Source organism: Salmo salar, chromosome 06 (assembly GCF_965601325.2).
Source record: "Salmo salar chromosome 06, fSalSal1, whole genome shotgun sequence".
Lineage (NCBI taxonomy): Eukaryota > Metazoa > Chordata > Actinopteri > Salmoniformes > Salmonidae > Salmo > Salmo salar.
The window spans coordinates 86,317,689-86,344,252 of NC_138296.1; the positions used below are offsets into that span (position 1 = coordinate 86,317,689).

Below are 26,564 nucleotides of genomic sequence, written 5' to 3' on the forward strand. Positions count from 1 at the left end.
TGAATACTTTGAATTTTATTGTCAGGAATTGCGCCAAGCGCGCGACACTTCTTTACTATTTCGGATAGTGTCTGGAACGCACGAACAAAACGCCGCTATTCGGATATAACGATGGATTATTTTGGACCAAACCAACATTTGTTATTGAAGTAGACGTCCTGGGTGTGCATTCTGACGAAGACAACAAAAGGTAATGACATTTTTATAATAGTAAATATGATTATGGTGAGTGCTAAACTTGCCGGGTGTCTAAATAGCGAGCCCGTGATGCCTGGGCTATATACTTAGAATATTGCAAAATGTGCTTTCACCAAAAAGCTATTTTAAAATCGGACATATCGAGTGCATAGAGGAGGTCTGTATCTATAATTCTTAAAATAATTGTTATGCTTTTTGTGAACGTTTATCGTGAGTAATTTAGTAAAATGTTAGCGAATTCCCCGTAAGTTTGCGGGGGGTATGCTAGTTCTGAACGTCACATGCTAATGTAAAAAGCTGGTTTTTGATATAAATATGAACTTGATTGAACAAAACATGCATGTATTGTATAACATAATGTCCTAGGGTTGTCATCTGATGAAGATCATCAAAGGTGAGTGCTGCATTTAGCTGTCTTCTGGGTTTTGGTGACATTATATGCTGGCTTGAAAAATGGGTGTCTGATTATTTCTGGCTTGGTACTCTGCTGACATAATCTAATGTTTTGCTTTCGTTGTAAAGCCTTTTTGAAATCGGACAGTGTGGTTAGATTAACGAGAGTCTTATCTTTAAATGGCTGTAAAATAGTCATATGTTTGAGAAATTGAAGTAATAGGATTTTGAAGATTTTGAAAATCGCGCCACAGGCTGGCAGTGGATGTTACGTAGGTGGGACGAATTCGTCCCGCCGGTCCCATAGAGGTTAACCTGTTAGGGCTAGGGGGCAGTATTGACACGGCTGGATAAAAAACGTACCCGATTTAATCTGGTTACCACTCCTACCCAGTAACTAGAATATGCATATACTTATTACATATGGATAGAAAACACCCTAAAGTTTCTAAAACTGTTTGAATGGTGTCTGTGAGTATAACAGAACTCAAATGGCAGGTCAAAACCTGAGAGATTCCTTTAAAGGAAGTGGCCTGTCTGACCATTTCTGGAACTTCTTTGCCATCTCTATCTTTTACTAAGGATCTCTGCTCTAACGTGACACTTCCTACGTCGTCCATAGGCGCTCAGAGCCCGGGAAAAACCTGAATGTCGTCATCCCAGCCCCAGGCTGAAACACATTATCGCCTTTCTCAAGTGGCCGATCAAGGAACTCTGGGTTTAGGCGCGTGACCTGACCGCCCCCGTCTTTGTGATTTTTTCCTCTGTTTGCCGAAAAGGAGATTCCCGGTCGGAATATTATCGCTTTTCTACGAGAAAAATGGCATAAAAATTGATTTTAAACAGCGGTTGACATGCCTCGAAGTACGGTAATGGAATATTTAGAATTTTTTTTGTCACGAATTGCGCCATGCGCACGACCCTTCTTTACCATTTCGGATAGTGTCTGGAACGCACGAACAAAACGCCGCTATTCGGATATAACGATGGATTATTTTGGACCAAACCAACATTTGTTATTGAAGTAGCAGTCCTGGGAGTGCATTCTGACGAAGACAACAAAAGGTAATCAAACTTTTATAATAGTAAATATGATTATGGTGAGTGCTAAACTTGCCGGGTGTCTAAATAGCTAGCCCGTGATGCCTGGGCTATGTACTTGGAATATTGCAAAATGTGCTTTCACCAAAAAGCTATTTTAAAATCGGACATATCGAGTGCATAGAGGAGGTCTGTATCTATAATTCTTAAAATAATTGTTATGCTTTTTGTGAACGTTTATCGTGAGTAATTTAGTAAAATGTTAGCGAATTCCCCGGAAGTTTGCGGGGGGTATGCTAGTTCTGAACGTCACATGCTAATGTAAAAAGCTGGTTTTTGATATAAATATGAACTTGATTGAACAAAACATGCATGTATTGTATAACATAATGTCCTAGGGTTGTCATCTGATGAAGATCATCAAAGGTGAGTGCTGCATTTAGCTGTCTTCTGGGTTTTTGTGACATTATATGCTAGCTTGAAAAATGGGTGTCTGATTATTTCTGGCTTGGTACTCTGCTGACATAATCTAATGTTTTGCTTTCGTTGTAAAGCCTTTTTGAAATCGGACAGTGTGGTTAGATTAACGAGAGTCTTGTCTTTAAATAGCTGTAAAATAGTCATATGTTTGAGAAATTGAAGTAATAGGATTTTTAAGGTTTTGAAAATCGCGCCACAGGCTTCAAGTGGCTGTTACGTAGGTGGGACGAATTCGTCCCGCCTAGCCCATAGAGGTTAACCCTTCGAAACAGCCCTTATGACACCATTTTAAGGCACTTCTGGTTGACACAGGAAGCTGACAGTGAACACATATCCTCCTTGGGTTAGGGTCTTATAGAATATTGAGTTTTAAGTCTTTACGTTAAGAACTGACTTATTTACAGAGGGTTGAATGAGTTTGTGTGATTTCAGAAAATCACAGAAATCTCGCCGAGCTCCGAAACCCGCCTTAACGGATTCATCTGAACACCCTGCAACTGGATCTGTAACTTTTTTGAACATCACCAATTGTACATTGTACGATTTCTCTTAAATGACGATAGATAAATGTCTGGTTCTTTTTTTCCTGACACCGTAGGCTCATGTACTTTGACGTGAAGCGGTCAAATTAGCGCTCTATTTTCATTTTTGGACTTTTAATCCCAGAAAAATGGCCTTAACTCAAAAAGCGTTGAGGCCTCGACTCCGTCTTGTTCGGGGCCAACTGCCCATAATGCCAAACCTATGTACGCCAAGTTTCGTATTCAAAGTATTTTCCATTTAGGAGAAAAGGCCATGTCGTGATTGGTGATGTTTTGTACATTTGCAATATGATCCATTCGCCCTCTGCTGGTATTTTCCGGGACAGGTGAAAAATGACCAAAATTTGAACATTTTATTAAACGGAAACCGAACGTCCGAGAGACTTCGTTCGATGACTTCCCGGAAGATCTGGCCCCGGTGCACGGCCCGCCGCCATCCGCCAATTTTACAAACATTCGCGGACGTCTAGTAAGGGACCGTACATTTGCAATATGGACTTTCTCATCAATCATACAGCAAATGCTGGAATGTGCGCTTCATGTATGTTATTCTTTCTTTCCCAGAGCGGTATGCTGTTCTAGTTAGAACCTAATGTTAGCTAACTAAAATTGAACATGGTTGGTTACTGTGGCATCACTGTGGCATTGTTGTTTAACTAGCTAACGTTAGCTGGTTGGCTCGTTAGCTAACGTTATGTGAAGTGTGTGAACTTACATTTTGTTTAACTAGCTAGGTACATTGTTTACCTAGCTAGCAAGCTATATGTCTTAAGCTAAAGTGTACTGCTAGCTGGCTGGCTCCCTAGCTGACGTTATTATTAGTTTCCCAGAGCCGTGTGCTGTTCTAGTTAGAGCCTAATGTTAGCTAGCTAACATTGAACATGGTTGGTTAGCTCCCAGCACTGTGCCATTGTTGGCATCGTTTATTGTTTAACTAGCTAACGTTGGCTTGCTCGTTAGCTAACGTTACGTATGTACAACACCCGTTGAATATTTCTGAGGTCAGTGAACGTCTGCAAAAAAGCATAATGAAATTGTTGCCAGCAGAGCTAGTTAGGCTGTTTTCATGTTATCCAGAGGTAAGCAAATCATCGGCTAGAGCATCAAGTGTGCGCTTTGAGAGCGAAACGAATTGGTGGGGATAAAGCTTTGGGTGAGGGTGTGATAGATGTTGAATGGGTTTACACAAAGAAGAGCTCTTCACTAGATAGCAAAACATTCAAAGGTGATTTTCTCAAAAGTGAGTTTACAAGTTGATCAACTTTCAAAGCAGAATTACTTTCCCAGAATTACTTTCCACCATTGGGGTGCCAGGACAGGGAAGAGCTTGGGCTGAGTGGGAACTGCCCTGCCGTAGGGATGGAAGGGCAAAGAGACCCGAGGTGGCAGGGCGAAGAGCTCGGGTTGGGATGTTAGGGTTTGAGCATAGCTTGAATGTAGGGAGGGGCAGTTCCTCTTGCTGCTTCGTAGGCACTACAGAAGGTGAGTACGGCCCAGCACATCACTGGAGCCGAGCTCCCTGCCATCCAGGACCTTTATACCAGGCGGTGTCAGTGGAAAGCCCTAAAAATTGTCAAAAACTCCAACCACCCAAGTCATCAACTGTTCTCTCTGCTACCACATGGCAAATCCAGTTTATTATCTGTCTTGTTGCCAAGTCACCCTTCTTTCTCTCTGCGTTGCTGGGAAGGGCCTGTAAGTAAGCATTTCACTGTTAGTCTACACCTGTTGTTTACGAAGCATGTGTCAAATTGGATTTGATTATATTCATACTTCCACCGCCAGACCCCCAGGAGTCCCCCCTCAGCCATCCTACCTTCCCCAGTTTGGGTGCAGTGGGTCTGAGGTGGGGCTGTGCGTTGCTGGGCCTTGCAGCATTAATGAGCCTTGGTGTTTGATGAAGACAGCCAGAATGAGTGTGGCTTGATGGAGACGCCATGGCTAACAGCTGCTGTCACCATCGCTGAGGGATCAAACAGCTCCACCGGCCGCCATCCCTAATTCATTACTCACACACATACTTCAGAGCCGCACACGCACACACAGTACCCCCTCCAATGTCAGCCTTCTACTTTTTTTTGTTTACAGTGCCTCATCAGTTCTGAACCAGCTGAGTATAGGTCATGCAGTAGATTAGTCTCTCTCTCCCTCCTCCCCTTTCTCTCTCCCTCTGTCTCTCTCTCCCCCTCTGTCTCTCCCTGTCTCTCTCTATCCCCATCTCTCTCTCTCTCCCGCCCCGTCTCTCTCTCCCGCCCCGTCTCTCTCTCCCCCCCGTCTCTCTCTCTCCCTCCCCCGTCTCTCTCTCTCCCTCCCCCGTCTCTCTCTCTCCCGCCCCCGTCTCTCTCTCTCCCGCCCTGTCTCTCTCTCCCCATCTCTCTTTCACACACTGACACACACACACACAAAATCACACACACACATTTTCAATCTACTGTATTTCAGTCTACTACGGCTTTTGAAGGACTACTTAAACTATTGTAGTAAGTGGGAGCCTTTTTTTGTATTCCACCTGCCCTATAATTACCATTAAACTCTGTCTGCTAGCACTTCTGTATTGCATTAACCTAGCATTTTAAAAGGACCCAAAGTAGTTCAGAGCTTGTACTCTTATGGTTGTTTGTCGTTCTCATTTAACGCCATGCTCTGAAAGAGGCGCTCTGGGGCTCGCTGGTGTAAAGCTCCCTTTCAAGTCTTTGTTGTCGAGACTCGAGACAACACACCAGATTATTAGCATGTATATCAACTGTAATTGTTATACCTATGGGGCTAATGCGAATAATACAGGAGCAAAATTTCACAAACACACACATGCATGCAGGCACGCACGCACATACGCATTTGCACGCACACACGCACACAAACCGATTCCTCAAAGTGGCTTGTTTGTTCATTTTGTTGTTCACGTTATTATTGAACACTTATTATTGAACGTCGACGCTAGTACGTTTTGAACATTAACCTGTTGGGGCTACAGGTTAGCAATGAACCCCGAGTCGGGATTGCTAACAAGGCTGGAAATTCAAAACATCAAAAATCTAATAATTTCAATTTCTCAAACAATCAACTATTTTACACAATTTAAAAGATAAACATCTCCTTAATCTAACCACATTGTTCGATTTTCAAAGAGGCTTTACGGCAAAAGCATAAAGTTAGATTATGTTAGGACAGTACATAGCCACAAAAGTACAAACATCCATTTTCAATTCAAGGTCAGGCGTCACCAAAAGCAGAAACCAGCTAGAATTATGTACTAACCTTTGTCAATCTCCATCAGATGACACTCCTAGGACATTATGTTATACAATACATGCATTTTTTGTTCCATCAAGTTCATATTTATATCCAAAAACAGCATTTTACAGTAGCGTGAAATTCAGATTTTTTTCTTCTCTGAAATGCTTCCGGTGAACATAACAAAATTACTATTCGAAAACATTGGTAAATTATAATATTGTCATTCAAAGAATAATATATTCTCATCTCGTAATTGCTACCGAATGGCCAGATCTCAAAATAACTTTACTGGGAAATCACATTTTGCAATAAACGGGGTGCTATGCTAAGAACAATAAGCTATGCTATACAGTTAGCATCATCTAAAATCGATAATAACATTGTAAATATCCCCTTACCTTTGATTATCTCCATCAGAAGGCAGGCATCCCAGGTCCGGAAGGCATCCCAGGTCCGGAACAAATGTGGTTTCTTTTGACAAAGTTCATAATTTATGTCCAAATAACACCAAGTACTTAGCGTTCATTATGCTCCCACAAAACGTCGTGGGGGGAGTGTAAAATCACGCCGAAAAGCTAAAAAAACCTAGTAAATAATCTATTTACGTTCGTTCAAACATGTCAAATGTTGTTTAGCATTAATCTTTTGGTCCATTTTTAACGTTAAACATCAGTAATATTTTCACACAACCTATCCTATGTCTAGATTTACAATAATGACAAACTCACGCTTCTCAGATTTATGCGCAGGCGCAAAAAAATGAAGTGATGACATGTCAACTTCCTTGGATTCTAATTTGCTCTCTGTTTATCATAGACGCTTCAAACAACTTTATAAAGATCGTTGACATCTAGTGGAAGCCGTAGGTGTTGCGAAATGAATCCTTTCTCACTATGGTATCTATAAAACAATGACACTAAATAGTACAGTCACAAAATTCACATTTTTTTTGGATCTATTTTTCACAGGTTTTTGCCTGCAATATGAGTTTTGTTATACTTACAGACACCATTCAAACTGTTTTAGAAAATTCAGAGTGTTTTCTATCCGAATGTGTTAATAATATGCATATCCTAGCTTCTGAGTTGGTGTAGGAGGCAGTTAAAAATGGGCACATTTTTTTCAAAATGTCTCAATACTGCCCCCGAGCCCCAACAGGTTTTAAGGAACGTTAGCTCTCCTCTAGGTTTTAAACAGACAAGCATTGTGATATGTTAGCGCTTGCCAGATGCCCTTTCAGCCTTGTTAACCACCAAACATATACAGCTTTGACAACCTAATGAGTGAAATATTTGCATCGCAGCTCAAACTTACATTTAAGAGTTTGTTCAGGTGAAGACTCTGGAGCTGACTGATGACGACATTTGGTGAAGACGCCGGTTCGACAAACAATTACTTATTACTCCTCGGCCTGAAATCCTAGAATAAAACTAACATGATCTGTAATTGTCTCTTTTATACGTGGACATGATTTTTGTTGGTGAAAGGGATAAACATGGTATTGCTAGACGGCTTCTGACTTATTCATCCTACTTTACTAACAACTGGCAATCTGTATCAGGCAGCTTTAGATGCGAGGGGAAAAACAAATAGCTAGCTATATTTGCTAAGCTATCCCTCTGATTGAGAAAGTTGATAAAAAATGCCATTAGCTATGTAGCTAGATTGAAACGTCTGGGGGAAATGTAGATAACGTTTCCTAACTCTCACCACCAGTCTGAGTTCACCACCTTAGCTAGCTAAGTGGACTGTAGATAGGTTTCCAGAAAATAACAACTATATATTTGCTAGCTATAATGCTGACTATTGTGAACACTTGTTGTCAAACTACTTTGTTCCCCTGACTGTTTATTAATGCACTGGTGACTGAAGAAGGTTGAATAGGCTCGTGCACATTTACATTACTGTTTCATTAGTAACTTAATTACTGACTGACTAGGATAATTCTTATTCATGTTTTTGTTATTGTTGAATTAGAAAGCAGCATGCAGACATAACAGGGCTCGTATACACAAAGCATCTCAGAGTAGGAGAACTGATTTTAGGATCAGTTTGCCTTTTATATCACAATGAATGATACGCTTTGTGAATACGGGCCAGGGAAAAAAGCTGTTGCCCAATACCTTTCACAGCAGTCTTTCATCACAGGACTCTAGAGATATTACAGTCAATGTTTATTAACTGAACATTTGTCTGTGCATTTTCATGTCAATGACACTAATAAAATAGTTGAATTGTTCAGCAACATGTGCAGTGAACATGGCTTTGGTGATGAAAGGTACATAATGCATGTCATCTCCCTAACAGGCCACTGCATGCTGTGACCTGGGCTTGGATAGTGGCACACATCTTCTTCAAGCTTTCTGACTGAATACTTGTGTCTTCAGTGGTTCCAGAAGCAAGGGCCTTACCTAGGAACACAGCAACAGTCTCTCTTTCAGTCTCACAGTCATTCTGTCAACATGTATAGTATGTAACCACTCAAATTCATACAAACTGCTACGGATGCAAATACCGACTTGTCACTTTGTCCCATTCTTTAATCTTGTCAGGGATATATATTTTAGCTGAGACACCTAAATGTATTCACTCTGGACATGACTTATTTTAGATCTTTTAAATAATATGTGTATTTGTCTGGATGTTTACATCCGTTAATACAAATTTAAAAACCAACATCAAACATGCTATGAAAAAGTTATTGTTTTGTAATTGTAAATTATTGTTTATACAAAACTATAGCATTTGTTCTTACTCAATATGTGGCCGTTGAAAGTCTGAGGATAGCTGGCAACAGGGTGGCAGGTCTGTTGATAGCAGGTCTGTTGATGACAGGTCTGTTGAGCTCCATAGCCCAGCAGACTCACCTAGACGAAAGGGGGATGGACACATGTTAGTTTTGATAAAAGTCTGAAAGACTTTTACAGGGGGAGAGAGAGCATGAGTTGGAGTGAGTACAGTAAATCCAATCCAATCCAACCATTTGCCCTTGATAATATGCTAGCATCACACAAGTAGACTGCCACAGTGAAGGTTTACACAGTGCATCAGCTATACTACTATGAGTGGAGCTTACTTCTCTGTGCTCTGGAGAGATCACAGGTAGTTGGTTAGAAGGCTCTGGAGATCCTTGGACCAGCCTGTTTCTGTAGCCCCTGGAAAGAGATGGATAGAGGTAGTGAGTGTGCTTTAAAGAGAGCCCTCACCCTGACCTACCCCTGACCAAGGGCTTCCTGCCCAAAACTCTAATCGCAGTCTCTCTAACAGGGAGTTACCTTGAAATTGTATAATGCATTTAAAGGAAAAAAGAATATCATGACATACAGTGCTCCATGTTCCTGCTGATAGCAAGCCTCAACCTGGATACATGATTCATGCCTGTAAATGACAACAGATTGGTCAGCACTAGTTACCACAGCCACAATGTTATACATCCTATTTCTACAATTTATCTTCTTAAAATCGGATTTTAAAACCTAATCCTAACCCCACTTATAACGAATTTTTACGATTTGGCTTTTTGACTTTGTGGATGTGGTAACTAGTGGAAACCCAACAGAGTGATAAAAAAATATATACATGCCATGTTGTGATAATGCTTACGACAAATTACATGGCACCCATGTGAATTTCTAGCTAATATTTATATTATGGCATCACGTACAGTATCATTTCACTAACACTTGCAATCTCGACATCAACAACAACATGCTCCTTATTTGACTATAGTTAGCTGCTAGCTTAGCTAGATGCAGCCTGTGAGGCCGGGCAAATTTTAGAGCCAAAATGATTCAAATAAGGTGATAAGCCTGGGTAGCTAGCAAGCTAGTTAAATGACAACCCTATTAATTTCAGAAGTATTGACTCTATCGCTTAATTCAGAAAGTAGGCTTCACCTACATCTCTAGGCATTAGCTCGCTAGCTAACGGGAGCTAACTAGCCAACATGAATTGTTTCTGACATGCCACGATCCTGCTTACATCTGACATATTTAGCTACTGTAGCTAGCTAGATAATGGTTTATGGTAATTGCAGTTAGTTAATTATGTAGCTAACTAGCTAAGTGTAGTGTAAAACGCTGGCTAGCTGTGTTTTACACTTAGCTAGCTAGCTAACCAACTAGCAGTTATCAAAGACACTCACTCTGTAACTTACCATACTTTTCTGACCAACTAGACATTACTTCAGGCAACCTCTACCGACTCCTTGCTTACTCCGATCCATAAGTCTTTTAGGTTCAAAACGTTATGGCTGTAGTCTAAAGTAACCCACTAGCACACAGCCATCTGGTGCAGTCAATGGCTAAATGTTCCAAAAGTATTCAACTGAATCTACATCAAGCTTGGACAGTATTATATTTCATATTTTTATGGTGCGCATGCAGCCAGAAGTATATTATCGATTATATCTCCAATTTACAGCGTCAGATTGAAAAAAAAAGTGGCATTTCAGATTCATACATATATGCACTACTCATTATTGTTTGGTTTGAAAAAAAAAGTGAAACATGGCCTTTAAAGTTGGCATTGTGTCATATTGTGATTTAAAGGTGGCATGGTGTCTCATCTTGATTTAAAGGTGCTGTCACCTCGTTGATTGTAAGGTGGCATGGTGAACTGCCATGATTTAAAGGTGGGACAGTAAACTGTCAACGCTCTCTCTCTCAAATTCAATTCAAGGGGCTTTATTGGCATGGGAAACATATGTTAACATTGCCAAAGCAAGTGAAGTAGATAATATACAAAAGTGAAATAAACAATAAAAATGAACAGTAAACATTACACTCACATAAGTTCCAAAAGAATAAAGACATTACAAATGTTGTATTATGTATCTCTCTTTCCTCCCGCCTAACCAGAACCCCCAAGACTGCAGTAAGGCCAGGAAGCTGGTGTGTAACATCAACAAGGGCTGTGGCTACGGCTGTCAGCTGCACCACGTGGTCTACTGTTTCATGATCGCCTATGGCACACAGCGCACCCTCATCCTGGAGTCCCACAACTGGCGCTACGCCACGGGCGGCTGGGAGACCGTCTTCCACCCCGTCAGCAACTCCTGTACTGACCGTACCGGGGTGTCTACAGGGCACTGGTCAGGTAGGCACGGTGAGCACTGTCTGGTGAGTTATGTATTTAGAGAGTTGGGCCCAGTTCTATATCCATGGTTGGGCTATTGAGGTTTCTGCATTATGATGCATTTACATGACACTAAAACATTCTATGGCAGCCATGTTAGCGCCCCATTAATATTACATCAGGAATATTTAAATAATGCTATGTAACTGATTTTTTTTTATTAGAACAATATTCACAATTATAAAAGTTGTCCCAACTCTCTAAATACATGGCTTTGGTGACCACTATCTATACCTCCTAGACCAGGCCTGGGCAATTCCAGTCCTCGGGAGGCCTGATTGGTGTCCACTTTCCCCCCATCCCTAGCAAACACACTTGATTTAAACTAATTGCATTTTTAACTGAAAATCATGATTAGTTGATTATTGGAGTCAGGTGTGTCAGCTGGGGCTGGGGCAAAAGTGTGACACCAATCAGGCCCCCGAGGACTGGAGTTGCCCAGGCCTGTCCTAGACAGTGATCCTTACATCCATTGTCTTACGTCAGATAGCACATCGATTCTTCCTGAACTGATCTGTCTCGTATCTTGCAAAGGGTCATGGGATAGATCAAAAGTAATCAAATCAAACTTATTTGATTAATCTGACTACATGGGCTGCCGCAACATTAAAACATATTACCTACAGTAGCTAACATCATCTGCTGAACCCGATTTCTGCCTCAAAACTGTCTGATTAATCTAAGCTAAAACAATAAACATGTCAATAATGTTTATGTTTTTTTTGGTGAGGAAGTCGCCCCATTTTACACCTAGCTAAGGATTGTTGTGCTTCAATGAGCAGTATTTCTTAAGTTATGGGCACAAAAGCTATCATGGATTTGTCCAACAGCTGAGCCAGTCACTGAAATCATCTTTGACTGAAACAATGCTGCTAACAAACCATCTACCTACTTAGCGCTGCACACACCATGTTGAATCTTCCAACAAAAGCTAGCTAGTAAGCTACTGTAGCTAGTAGTGCTAATGCTTACTATGAGTTTTCATGAAGCAGCTGTTGTTCTGCCACGAGTCATTGCAGTAGCCTCCCGAATCAGCTGCTGCGCTCAGCTGACCCAACAATACGATCGCAGAGAAACATGCTGATCTACGGACTGATTTCAGAATAAAAATGACATGTTTTATTGTCACACACACCGGATAGTTGCAGTGAAATGTGTTGTTTTACAGGGTCAGCCATAGTAGTACGGCACCCCTGGAGCAAATAAGGGTTAAGTGCCTTGTACAGTCAGTTTCTCTGAACTTCAGGGTAATTTAAACTGGCTAAGCAAGCTTTTATGTTAGTGAAATCAGAGCTACATAACTAGCTAGCTAGCTAGCTAGCTATGTCAGTAAGCTGGCTAGCTGCAACAGTTAGCTACACAGCTGATTGAGTCACTGCACTGGCAAACATCGTCTGTAAACAGAATTTGTGCAGGCGATAGCTTTCAAATATATTTTTTTAATTGAAAACTATTAAATCACTGTCACAACATTTGTAATAATTTAGCTAGTTAGTTTGTAATAATTTAGTGCAGTGATATCAAAAAGTAGGAACTATGTTTCCATTTTTTGAATGGCGGATACTCAGTATTCAAATTTGAATACGAGTTCCACGTTCACAAGACAGATCGGTTGAGGAACGAGAGTCACGGAGGGGTGAAGCCATCTGACGTGAGACAATGTTGCTGTTTTAGTCATATGCACGGCAAAACCTGACAGTTTCACCCACACACTGAACGCTCCATCCAACCAAACATTGACCACTGCTGACTGGTCCACCCATAGACATCGTCTCAGCACCAGGGAAGTGATAGGGGTTCAGACTGGTTGTCAAGACATTTAGAGTAGCAAGCAATATTCTGTTTCATACATTTATTCTAGGCTAGCAATTTTTTCTCTTTCCTTTAATACTCTTCAGCTTCCTTGTCCCCCCACCTCCCCAGCACTCACATACACACACGCATACACCCCTCTGCCTCTGGGTGCAACTATCTTAGGCTTTCTTTTCCTATTTATCTTGCTGTTCTCATCTTCTTTTCCATCTTGCGTGACCGCCTTGCCTTCCTACCGATTGCCCCTGCTTGCTCTTTGTGTAGTGAGTTCATTTCACTGGTTCACAGCTCGTCTGAGCTGGACCCATTAGGAGCTGAGGCACTAATAGAAAGATGCATTCTGGGTGAAACCTCGTCTCCCTTCCTGCCTCAAACTGTGAATTAGCTAGAAGTTAAGTAAACATGTTAAGTTGTTGCAGCATCAATTTGCAGATTGCAGAGGTTGAGTTAAAATTTGGACTCTTTGTGTCCTTGACAGGAAGCTCTGGGAGGGGGAAGGAGTGCTTAACTGTGCAATTGTGGCAAGATGTGTAGGCTTCGAACCCCCCCCCCCCCCCTCTCCGTCCTGCAAAACCTACCAATGATGTTATAAGCAAAGAGAAAGAGCTTGGGAAAAATGTTTCTGTTTAATATTTAATGCTTTTGCCAATTTATATTGAGCTCACGCTCCATGGTGTACACATGCCCTGAGGCCCTGCCTTTTCAATTTTTCTTTATTATTATTTTATTCCATTTACTCGTTTTTGAAAGGGCATTTTTTAATGAGTAATTATATCATTTGTTTGACAATCAGTGGCGTGTATTCATGGATGCCAAGGGAAGACAGTCTTCCCCCAAAAAACAAATAAACATATACAATAATCAATTTAGTCTCACTGTGTTTCATAATTTTCCTTCAATTCGCAAGAGGCTGAATGTATCTCACCGAAGAATCATCCAAGCGAGCGAAACAGCGCCCCTTTGTCTCTGTATGTGTAGGCCATCTATCTGATGCTGTCTGGTCCCCAAGAGTATGACATTGTTGTCACCCGTACCATTGAATACAAGGGAAGCTAGTGAGAATTGGCCTCCCTTCATAAAAAAAGTTTAAAATAAAAGCCAATCAGCATTGAGCTAAACTGAGTGAGCTCAACTGTGAATGGTCCTGGCTCACCAAAAAAAAGTGTCAAGGGAAGCCAGTTTGGTTTTGGCATCACTCCGATCGAATCGCATCGAGAACATACGTCATTGACAGAAACAACTTCAATTGTTGCTTGTCGTTGTGTTGTTGTCCTCCAGTGGCTAGCTAGCTAGCTAAAATTGTCCCTTTTCTAAATTAGCCATGGATGGAAATAGGGATTTGGACTTGTGGTTTCAATTAATTCTTCATACTGGAAAATGATTATAACGGTTATTCTAATCCAACCATTAATTAATACATTGTGCCTCTGGCCTGAGAGGATGGACGTTCAATATGTAGCTAGATGTAGAAGGCTAATGTTAACTAGCTAACGTTGCCCATGAAAGGAAGTTAGGCTAGCAAGCAAGCATTTTAGCTAGATAGCCTAGGACAACAACAAATAAAAGTGTGTACTGTATGACAGAGTGATAGACCGTTTCGTCAACATGTAAGAGAGGAGGATGGCATTGGTGTTTCTTTACAAGTAGGGTGAGTCAACACGTTTTTTCTACTTGCACGAACACACACACACACCACACACACACACACACACGCACAGAGAAATCAGAAACATGGACAGCCGCATCATATTTAGCTTACGTTGATTGAACTAAATTGTTTATGGTATCTTTTAGTTGTCAGTGTACTAGACTAAGCATACAGTAGGTGATTTGATGATGTTGAAATGTTGCTTATATTGGAGGTAGCTCCTGTTTTCTTTGCGACTTGTGGTAACTCTCTGTGGTTCTAAATCAGTAGTTGTTTAGTGCTCCGAAAATGTGGGAAACATTAACTTGCTTGACCATGCTGTAGGTCATGTAACTGTTACATGCAATATGCTTTGTGGACTTCACCGGACAGAGGTTGTTTTCCAGTTTTGTGATAAAACAAAGGTGTGGTTGAACTTATTCTGCCACTGTGTCCTCTTATTGTCTCTGCCTTTAGGCCTATATATCATGGTGTCAAGGTATATGAAGCAAACAACGCAATTATCACAACACTTAGGTTGTAATATGGCACTTTTTGTTTGCTTCCCAGTGATTTTACCCACGCACCGCTACTGTTGACAATGGGTTATGAAAGCTGTGTGTTGTTGTATTAGTCTTACTGGAATGGAAGGAGTCACTGTAGTTGTATTAGTCTCACTGGAATGGAATGAGTCACTGTAGTTGTATTAGTCTCACTGGAATGGAATGAGTCACTGTAGTTGTATTAGTCTCACTGGAATGGAAGGAGTCACTGTAGTTGTATTAGTCTCACTGGAATGGAATGAGTCACTGTAGTTGTATTAGTCTCACTGGAATGGAGTCACTGTAGTTGCAACTTCATAGAATCCAGTGGTGGTAGTCTCAGTTTATTTTAGAAACTGTAAAAACAATTTTCTCTGGTTTAAGACTGGATGTCTGCCAAACATATCCCTTCTGGGAGATGATATTAGACCAAAAAAAGATGTGTGTGTGTGTGTGTGTGTTCTTCCACTTCCATGTGTGTCTACACGTGAGCACACGCGCGTGTATGTGCCCTTGCCACTCCTTTGTGTACTGAGGCTTAACACCCAGTCTCCCAGGTGGAAAGGCTATAAGGAGCACAGAGAGGATGACCTTCCTAATCAGCCCAACTCAACCTTCCTCTCTGCCCACTGTGCCCAGGGCCCATCTAGAGGCCACCCTCTTGGAGCAGCTGGTACCAGCCCCTGTACCATGGAAGTGGATGGGCTCACCTTGGCATTTAAAGAAGGACAGCCAAAGAGCAACTGTCACTCAGGAGGGAGTGGGGATAAAGACAGTGGGAGAGAGAGACAGAGGGAGAGAAGAAGAAAGATCAAGATAACGAATGAGTATGTCAGACAGAAATATTGAAAGAGGGAGGAGGAAGAGAGAGAAACACAGAGAGAGTATTGTGGAGATGGAAACAAAAAAGATTTGGAGACAGTTTGAAAGAGAAACAGAGAGAAATAAAGAGTTTTATAAAACTTCAACAGAGAGAAACAGACAAAAAGGGACAGAGAAAGAGGATAACGGAAAGAGGATTGTTGTTTTGAATGGACATGACTTTCTCCTTCCTTCACTCTAACTATTTGTCTGGCTTTAATTCAATTCTGTACCCTTTTCCCCCAGTGTGCACTTGTTCACTGTAACCTATTGGATGGTATAGATCCAGTGGAGTATTTTGATTTCAATAACGATTTAATTTATGAATATTGAAAATATAGAAAACTGTCACCATTCTGCCGAAGTCGATCCCTCTCCTTCTTCGGGCGGCGTACGGCGATTGACGTCACCAGCCTTCTAGCCATCGCCGATCCACTTTTCATTTTCCATTTGTTTTGTCTTTGTTTTACACACCTGATTTCACTTCCCCAATTACTTGTTCATTATTTAACCCCCTGTTCCCCCATGTTTTTTTGTGAGTGATTGTTTGTATGTTATACGGTCCGTTATGTGGGCTTGCTTTATTGTATTGTATTTGCCTATTTTGAGTAAATTACTGTGAGCGGACCAAGTCATTTGGTGTCACTCTAAAGTGGAAAGGTGGAATAAACGAGTCCAGAGTAGGTTTTCTTGATTCAACACAGTTCTCTATTGAGGGATTTCTGACAATAAACACTCCAACACAGTCAATGAGAATCTCCAAAGGAACAACATACATCTTCTTTAGATGACACAGGATCACATTACGATTATCTCCAAACTATAACAACAATCACATATTCGTCACCGTCTTAATGGATCTTCTTGGATAGCACCTCGCTCTCCGTAGCCATTCTCCAGAGATAGTTTATCTTCCTCTCTTCTTGCTGGTTCCATCCTCTCTCTTGTAGGGGAAAGAGAATATCTCATTAGTACCGTCAGCTGTGCTTAATTGACTCTGGTTACCTTGTCTCACATGCCTTGTTGGGCTACTATCCGTGAGCCCAGCCTGCCCTCTGGTGGTCCTTCCACATTACGTTTATTTACTCATATCTACTGCCCTGCGCCTGACTCCTCTACACAAGCTACACACAAACCTCATTACAAAAACATATATTTGGCACATTTTTCAATATATTGTTGTACATAATATATTCAACGTGCATATCAAAGTTCCACAGTTTCTGCTAGTATTAAAGTTATGGCCCATTTTACATAGAGAAATGTGCATAGTAGGCAATGTAACCAATCACAGCCCTCCTTTTACTTGTACCGGCAAGATGGCACCAACAGACATGGCATCTCTGCTTCTAGCTCCTAAGAAACTTTGCAGTATTTCGTTTTTCTGTGTGTTATTTCTTACATTATTAGCCCAGAACGTTTTTTGTTTTATTACATACAGACGGAAGTAACTTTTGGATATCAGAGCAATGGTAACTCACCAGCATTATAACCAGGAATATGACTTTCCTGAATTGTATCCTTTGTTCGTACACCCCAGGGCAATTGAACTTATCCCAGAGGCTGCTCCAAGACGAGGCCTGCGGAGAAGAGGTATTCGGAGTGGACTTCTAGTCCGACTCAGGAAGCGGGCGCACCATCCACCGCGTCCGAGTATATTACTTGCTAATGTTCAGTCTCTGGACAATAAAGTAGACAAGCTCAGGGTGAGGATCTTCTTCCAGAGAGACATCAGAGACTGTAACATACTCTGTTTCACAAAATCATGGATCTCTCTGGATATACTGTCCCCGTCCATACATCCAGCTGGGTTCTCAGTTCATCATGCAGACAGGAATAAAGAACTCTCCGGAAAGAAGAAAGGCGGAGGTGTATATTTCATGATAAGGGGCGGCAGGGTAGTCTAGTGGTTAGAGTGTTGGGCTAGTAACCGAAAGGTTACATGTTCAAATCCCCAAGCTGACAAGGTACAAATCTGTCGTTCTGCCCCTGAACAAGGCAGTTAACCCACTGTTCCTAGGCCGTCATTGAAAATAAGAATTTGTTCTTAACAAAGCAAACATGAGCAAAACGCTACCGAAGTTCTATTAACACATTGACTCTAGTACTGCTTAGGAAAAACACTAGACCACTGCTACTTGCCTTTTCGAAATGCCTACAAGGCCCTTCCCCGCCCTCCCATCGGCAAATCAGATCACAACTCCATTTTGCTCCTCCCTTCCTATAGGCAGAAACTCAAACAGGAAGTACCCGTGCTAAGGTATATTTAACACTAGTCTTACGATTTGAAATCCATGCTTCAAGATTGTTTTGAAAATGTTCCGTGTAGCCTCTGATAATAACATTGACGTTTACACGGACATGGTGACTGAATTCATCAGGAAGTGTATAGGGGTTGTTGTTCCCATGGTGACTATTAAAACCTACCCAAACGAGAAACAGTGGATAAACTGAAAGCACGAACCACCGCATTTAAGGTGACTGGGTATATGGTCGATGGCAATCAAAAAGGCAAAACGTCAGTACAGAGACAAAGTGGAGTTGCAATTCAACAAGACATATGTGGCAGGGTCTACAGTCACAGATTACAAAGGGGAAACCAGCCACATCGCGTACACTGATGTCTTGCTCCCAGACAAGCTGAACACCTTCTTCGCCCGCTTTGAGGACAACACAGTGCCACCGACGCGGCTCGCTCTCAAGGATTGTGGGCTCTCGTTCTACCGTGGCCGCATCCTCAAAGCATGCGCAGACCAGCTGGCTGGAGTGTTTACGGACATATTCAATCTCTCCCTATACCAGTCTGCTGTCCCCACTTGCTTCAAGATGTCCACCATTGTTCCTGTAATCAAGCCTACCACTGTAGTGTCGTCTGCAAACTTGATGATTCTGTTGGAGGCGTGCCTGGCCACACAGTCATGGGTGAACAGGGAGTACAGGAGAGGGCTGAGAACGCACTCTTGTGGGGCTCCAGTGTTGAGGATCAGCGGGGTGGAGATGTTGTTACCTATCCTCACCACCTGGGGGCGGCCCGTCAGGAAGTCCAGGACCCAGTTGCACAGGGCGGGGTCGAGACCCAGGGTCTCGAGCTTAATGACGAGTTTGGAGGGTACTATGGTGTAGTCGATGAACAGCATTCTTACATAGGTATTCCTCTTGTCCAGATGGGTTAGGGCAGTGTGCAGTGTGATTGCGATTGCATCGTCTGTGGACCTATTGGGGTGGTAAGCAAATTGTAGTGGGTCTAGGGTGTCAGGTAGGGTAGAGGTGATATGGTCCTTGACTAGTCTCCCAACGCACTTCATGATGACGGAAGTGAGTGCTACGGGGCGGTAGTCATTTAGCTCAGTTACCTTAGCTTTCTTGGGAACAGGAACAATGGTGGCCCTCTTGAAGCATGTGGGAACAGCAGACTGGGATAAGGATTGATTGAATATGTCCGTAAACACACCAGCCAGCTGGTCTGCGCGTGCTCTGAGGACGCGGCTGGGGATGCCGTCTGGGCCTGCAGCCTTGCGAGGGTTAACACGTTTAAATGTTTTACTCACGTTGGCTGCAGTGAAGGAGAGCCCGCAGGTTTTGATAGCGGGCCGTGTCAGTGGCACTGTATTGTCCTCAAAGCGAGCAAAGAAGTTGTTTAGTTTGTCTGGGAGCAAGACATCGTCGTCCGCGACGGGGCTGGCTTTTCTTTCGCCTCTTCAAACTCAGGATGCTTAAGAAATGGATAACAATTTGTGAAAATCCCCCAAATCATGGTATTTTTTTGTCTGGGTTTCATGAGGAATCAGAAACTCTGTCTAGCCTATGTTTACACCAATCCAATGATTGTATATTCATGAGGGTTTAAGTATAAGGCTACGTCTCAATAGTTTAGAATGGCTTCCCCCTCTCATTTCATCTCATCCTTATCTTCTCTGATCCGTCAACATAAGATGAGTAGAAGTAATACAGCAGAAAGGTTATTTGCATATCAACTCTCACCTGTTTTTGTTTTTAGATCTGCTTAAACTAAGGAAAGGACCCAAGAGGTGGTCATTTGTGTCAAAGGAGGGTGAGTCAATGTGGAATAGCTAGCTAGTTAGTGCTAGTTAGCTGTGTGCGCTAGACTAACGTCCATTGTGCGCTAGACCAACGTCCATTGTGCACTAGACCAACGTCCACTGTGCACTAGACCAACATCCATTGTGCGCTAGACCAACGTCCATTGTGCGCTAGACCAACGTCCATTGTGCACTAGACCAACGTCCATTGTGCACTAGACCAACGTCCATTGTGCACTAGACCAACGTCCATTGTGCAGGTGACATCACCCCACTCTGATACACAGCAGTCGTTGTTTCCGTTGCTCTCCCATAGCTTTTGTGGAGTGACAGGTAACATTGTTGTTAGTAACAGCAGATTGCTAGTTTGATGCAACCTAAAGGTTATGTTACACTAGTCCAGCTCCTATTCATGCTAAATAAACAGGGTGCATAACCAGTGCAGCTCAGCATAACATTACGCTCTGGTTCTATTTTCAAGAATTTGACATGCAGCTCATGAGATCACGAACACTTGATGAAGTGGGCTCTGCTCACGCTCTGTTCCGCACTGGCCAAAAGTTACGCATCCAGTGTAGCAGATAAAAGACCTGGGGTTTTCTCCACGCCCCAGTGTAGCAGGTAAAAGACCTGGGGTTTTCTCCACACCCCAGTGCAGCAGGTAAAGGTTCTGGTGTTTTCTTCACGCTCCAGTGTAGAACATAAAAGACCCAGTGTTTTCTCCTAAGTAACTCTCTTCCCTCTGTCTCTCTAGGTGAGACCCATGACAAGGACATCCAGGTGGTGGAGTTACCCATCGTGGACAGCCTGCAGCCCCGCCCCCCCTACCTGCCCCTGTCCATCCCAGAAGACCTAGCCCAGCGTCTCCACCGGCTCCATGGTGACCCGTCCGTGTGGTGGGTGTCTCAGTTCGTCAAGTACCTGGTCCATCCTCAGGCCTGGCTGGAGAAGGAGATCCTGGATACCACAGCCAAGCTGGGTTTCAGGCATCCCATCATAGGGTATGTACTCTTTTTTTGTGTCTGTCTCTTATGATTTTCGGTTTCCGTTGTTCTCCTTCTCTGTTCTTTTTTGTCTGTTTCTCCCAGTCTTATACACCTTATTTATATTTATACACCTTATATTATTCTGTCTTTCACCCACTTTTGTCTTTGTCTCATTTATTTTATTCAGCACTGTCTCTATTTCCCACCATTCTGTCTCTCTTCTTTATTCACATCTCTATCACTTTGTCATCTCCTCTCACCTCTCCTCACTCTCCCCCTGATGTTCTAATACAGTACCGTTCAAAAGTTTGGGGTCACTTAGAAATGTCCTTGTTTTCCATGAAAACATACATGAAATTAGTTGCAAAATGAATAGGAAAGATAGTTAAGACGTTGACAAGGTTATAAATAATGATTTTTAATTGAAATAATAATTGTGTCCTTCAAACTTTGCTTTCGTCAGAGAATCCTCCATTTGGAGCCATGTAGACCTTTGGTATTCTAATTGTCAATTTGTTGAGGTAATCTGAGGAGATTTCACCCCATGCTTCCTGAAGCACCTCCCACGAGTTGGATTGGCTTGATGGGCACTTCTTACATACCATACGGTCAAGCTGCTCCCACAACAGCTCAATAGGGTTGAGATCTGGTGACTGTGCTGGCCACTCCATTATAGACAGAATACCAGCTGACTGCTCCTTCCCTAAATAGTTATTGCATAGTTTGGAGCTGTTATTTGGGTCATTGTCCTGTTTTAGGAGGAAATTGACTCCAATTAAGCGCCGTCCACAGGGTATGGCATGGCGTTGCAAAATGGAGTGATAGTCTTCCTTCTTCAAGATCCCTTTAACCCTGTACAAATCTCCCACTCTACCACCACCAAAGCACACCCAGATCATCACATTGCCTCCACCCTGTTTGACAGATGGCGTCAAGCACTCCTCCAGCATCGTTTCATTTTTTCTGCGTCTCACGAATGTTCTTCTTTGTGATCTGAACACCTCAAACTTAGATTTGTCTGTCCATAACACTTTTTTCCAATCTTCCTCTGTCTGGTGTCTGTGTTCTTTTATCCATCTTAATCTTTTATTTTTATTGGCCAGTCTGAGATATGGCTTTTTCTTTGCAACTCTGCCTAGAAGGCCAGCATCCCGGAGTCGCCTCTTCACTGTTGACGTTGAGGTCTTTTGCGGGTTCTATTTAGTGAAGCTGCAAGTTGAGAACTTGTGAGGCGTCTGTTTCTCAAACTAGACGCTCTAATGTACTTGTCCTCTTGCTCAGTTGCGCACCAGGGCCTCCCATTACTCTTTATATTCTGGTTAGATACAGTTTGCGCTGTTCTGTGAAGGGAGTAGTACACAGCGTTGTACGAGATCTTCAGTTTCTTGGCAATTTCTTGCATGGAATAGCCTTCATTTCTCAGAACAAGTATAGACTGACGAGTTTCAGAAGAAAGGTCTTTGTTTCTGGCCATTTTGAGCCTGTAATCGAACCCACAAATGTTGATGCTCCAGATACTCAACTAGTCTACAGAAGACCAGATTTATTGCTTCTTTAATCAGAACAACAGTTTTCAGCTGTGCTAACATAATTGCAAAAGGGTTTTCTAATGATCAATTCACCTTTTAAAATGATAAACTTGGATTAGCTAACACAACGTCCCATTGGAACACAGGAGTGATGGTTGCTGATAAAGGGCCTCTGTTCGCCTATGTAGATATTCCATAAAAAATGTGCCGTTTCCAACTGTCATGACTGTCCTGATCAGGTCAGGTTACAGGAGACCACAACCCTACAGATTATCTCTCACCCCCAACAGAGGAGGAGAGATCTAGGGGTATGAAGATGTGGGGGTTTTATGACCCCTCACGCCCATTGTAAATTTTAGGCAACAGACAAAATTCCTTTGTCTTCTCATTATAGTGAACCAGCCTCTGAACATTAAACATGCAATAAATGGACTTCGGAACAATGGTTTCCGTCAGCCACAATAGTGGTAATGACGATAGATGGAATATGAAAATGAATGTCATTTTTGTTTTGTTAAAGGATGACGTTATTACGAAAACATTGTAACTTTAAGAGTTTTCCTAGTATATGCTTGATGTTTATACATTGTATGTTGTGTGGAAAATGTCCAAATAAATGAGAAAGTTTTGGTAAAAATGAAATGTGAAGTTAGTTGTCTAAAATTGGATTTGAGTAAAATCTAGACCTCCAACCTCGTAACTAGTTAAATCTAGACCTTCAGCCTCTTAACTTGGTACGCCCAGAGAATTGCCCTAAAGGCGGTTACGCCCACTTCTGACCCGAGGGTATAAGACATGTGAGTTAAAAATTAAGTGACCCGAGCTGCAGCAAGGTCTGAGTAGTCAACGTACCCAAAACGCAACATGAAGTTGAAGACAAAGGAACCTTATTCTATCCATGCTACGGAGGAGTAGCTGCCTCTAAGTGGGTGAATTCAAGCCGGACCACCTGGCCTCCGCTCCCCATCGAATCGTATCTACACTGTTTCATTCCTATGCTGGCTGTCCACAGAAGACCCCTTTCAGAACGAGGGCGAGGAATCAGACTATTAGGCCAAAGGACACTGACATCGTGAGGACAACCAGAGAGTTGCACCAGAGAAGTGCGCCATTCTGGAAGCCTAAACGGCCCACGCAGAGACCCACCGCGGAGACCTTCTACAGGTAATTACATCATTATATTCTGACCCATAAGAGCGGCAGTTCGGGGCAAGGCTAGGGTTAAAATAAGCATAGCTGACAAATGCACCCAAATGTATATTTCTCTTGTGTACTTTCTCTTTTTCTCTCTTTTAAATCCCCATTTTGGGTAACACGCATCATAGTGTGTTGGTGTAACGCTCATCGTTAGAAGGAGAAGTGGACCAAAGCGCAGCGTGGTAAGTGTTGATGATCATTTATTTCAAGAAACACTCAAATAAAAATAACCAAAAACAACAAAACGAAAGCGAACAGTTCCGTAGGCACAGACACTAAACAGAAAATAACATCCCACAAACACAGGTGGAAAACCGTCTGCCTAATATGATTCCCAATCAGAGACAACGATAGACAGCTGCCTCTGATTGGGAACCACACGCGGCCCAAAAACAAAGAAACAGACAACTTAGACTTTCCCACCCGAGTCACACCCTGACCTAACCAAACCTAGATAATAATAAGGATCTCTAAGGTCAGGGCATGACAGTACCCCCCCCCTCCAAAGGTGCGGACTCTGGCCGCAAACCTGAACCTATAGGGGAGGGTCCGGGTGGGCATCTCCTCTCGGTGGAGGGTCCGGTGCGGGACGCAGACCCCCCTCCGCTTGGGGCTCCCCCCACTTTCGTGGAACCGGACCGTGGATCGTTGCCGGAGGCTCCGGACTGTGGGTCGTTGCTGGAGGAACCGGACCGGAGATCGTCGCCGGAGGCTCTGGACTGGGAACCCCCGCTGGAGGCTCTAAACTGCCGACCGTCGCTGGAGGCTCCGGACTGCCGACCGTCGCTGGAGGCTCTGAACTGCCGACCGTCGCTGGAGGCTCCGGACCGGGGACCGTCGCTGGAGGCTCCGGACCTGGGACCGTCGCTGCAGGCTCCGCGCCATGGATCTTCCCTACAGGCTCCGCGCCATGGATCATTACTGGAGACTTCGTGCCATGGATTATCACTGGAGGCTTTGCACGTGGAGCCGGAACAGGTTTCACCGGACTGAGGAGATGTACTGGCAGCCTGATGCGTGGAGCTGCCACAGGGCTTATGAGGCTGGGGAGACACACTGGAGGCCTGGTACGTGGAGGCGGAACAGGTCTCACCGGACTGGGGAGACATTTACATACATTTTACATTTAAGTCATTTAGCAGACGCTCTTATCCAGAGCGACTTACAAAATGGTGCATTCACCTTATGATATCCAGTGGAACAACCACTTTACAATAGTGCATCTAAATCTTTTAAGGGGGGGGGGGGGGTTAGAAGGATTACTTTATCCTATCCTAGGTATTCCTTAAAGAGGTGGGGTTTCAGGTGTCTCCGGAAGGTGGTGATTGACTCCGCTGTCCTGGCGTCGTGAGGGAGCTTGTTCCACCATTGGGGTGCCAGAGCAGCGAACAGTTTTGACTGGGCTGAGCGGGAGACGCACTGGAGGCCGGGTGAGTGGAGCAGGCACAGGATATACTGGGCCGTGGAGGCGCACTGGAGGTCTGGAGCGTAGGGCTGGCACAACCCATCCTGGCTGGATGCTCACTTTAGCCCGGCAAGTGCGGGGCACTGGCACAGGACGCACTGGGCTGTGAAGGCGCACTGGCAACACAGTGCGTAGAGCTGGCGCAGGATATCCTGGACCGAGGAGGCGTACTGGAGACCAGGAGCGCTGAGCCGCACAACCCGTCCTGGCTGAATGCTCACTTAGCCCGGCAAATGCGGGGAGCAGGCAACGAGCGCACCGGGCTGTGAATGCGCACTGGGGATACCGTGCGCATCACCGCATAACATGGTGCCTGACTGGTCACACGCTCCCTATGGTAAGCACAGGGTGTTGGCTTTTTTGGGGGAGCTGCCTCTCGGGCTTCCGTCGTTGCCGTGCTAGTTCCTCGTATCATCGCCATTCCTCTCTTGCTGCCTCTATTTCCTCCCTTGGACGGCGATACTCCCCAATCTGCGTCCAGGGCCCTTTGCCGTCCAGGATCTCCTCCCGTGTCCACTACTCCTGGCCACGCTGCTTGGTCCGTTGTTGGTAGGATGTTCTGTAACGCTCGTCGTTAGAAGGAGAAGTGGACCAAAGCGCAGTGTGGTAAGTGTTCACGATCATTTATTTCAAGAAACACTCAAACAAGAATAACCAAAAACAACAAAACAAAAGCGAACAGTTCCGTCAGACACAGACACTAAACAGAAAATAACATCCCACAAACACAGGTGGAAAACCGGCTGCCTAAGTATGATTCCCAATCAGAGACAACGATAGACAGCTTCCTCTAATTGTGATCCACACTCGGCCCAAAAACAAAGAAACAGACAACATAGACTTTCCCACCCGAGTCACACCTAGACCTAACCAAACATAGAGAATAATAAGGATCTCTAAGGTCAGGGCGTGACAGTTAGTATAACGGGCTAAGTTCTAATCAATAGCCTAGACTGTGTTTTGTGTATGTGTATCTTTTATTATCATTTTAGCTTTCTAGTAAATAAATAATCAACTAAAATTGGTGTGGTACGAACTCATTGGTGGGACCCGGGTCCGTGCAGATGACCGGATTATGCGACGTTCAGAATGAGACTGTAGAGGAAATTGATTAATTAGTGACTGCTGTAAAATCGATATTCTGATATTCTTTGAGTTAATTTGGGAAATAGAAACTCATCAAAACTAATTTTCCCATGGTGCCCCAGGTTAATGAGTTAATAATTGCTTGATTAATTTAATCACGCAGTTATAACCCGTTAATCATTCGGTGAGCAGCAGTCGTCACATTAACTAATACAACGTCACGACACAGCTACAATAGTCATTTACAACATTAACAATGTCTACACTGTATTTCTCATCAATTCAATGTTATTTTAATGGCAAAAATGTGCTTTTCTTTAAAAAACAAGGTCATTTATAAGTGACCCCAAACTTTTGAACAGTAGTGTATAGTGCCTGAGTACTTCTAATAT

The 26,564-nt window shown here is 43.2% G+C and overlaps 1 protein-coding gene and 1 long non-coding RNA gene across 4 annotated transcripts in view; one reads left to right on the forward strand and one right to left on the reverse strand.

The window, feature by feature from the left end:
- The window catches only part of LOC106608211 (alpha-(1,6)-fucosyltransferase), a 216,653-nt gene that overhangs the window by 183,103 nt on the left and 6,986 nt on the right, over window positions 1–26,564 (forward strand). Inside the window, exons 6-7 of one of the 2 annotated variants that reach the window (XM_082977040.1) lie at window positions 10,751–10,997; window positions 20,664–20,910. In XM_082977040.1, the coding sequence (XP_082833166.1) occupies window positions 10,751–10,997; window positions 20,664–20,910 (494 nt within the window). The remainder of the gene's footprint in view (window positions 1–10,750; window positions 10,998–20,663; window positions 20,911–26,564) is intronic. The other variant, XM_082977041.1, reaches the window with a different exon arrangement.
- Window positions 8,049–10,766, reverse strand: LOC145879885 (uncharacterized). Of its 2 annotated transcripts, none has more exons than XR_014392744.1 (5): window positions 10,681–10,766; window positions 9,216–9,269; window positions 8,968–9,046; window positions 8,647–8,758; window positions 8,049–8,302 (listed from the first exon to the last, which is right to left on the reverse strand). It is a non-coding gene; the product is annotated as an uncharacterized LOC145879885 (long non-coding RNA). The 2 variants fall into 2 exon arrangements; XR_014392743.1 differs by lacking the exon at window positions 10,681–10,766 and adding an exon at window positions 10,048–10,377.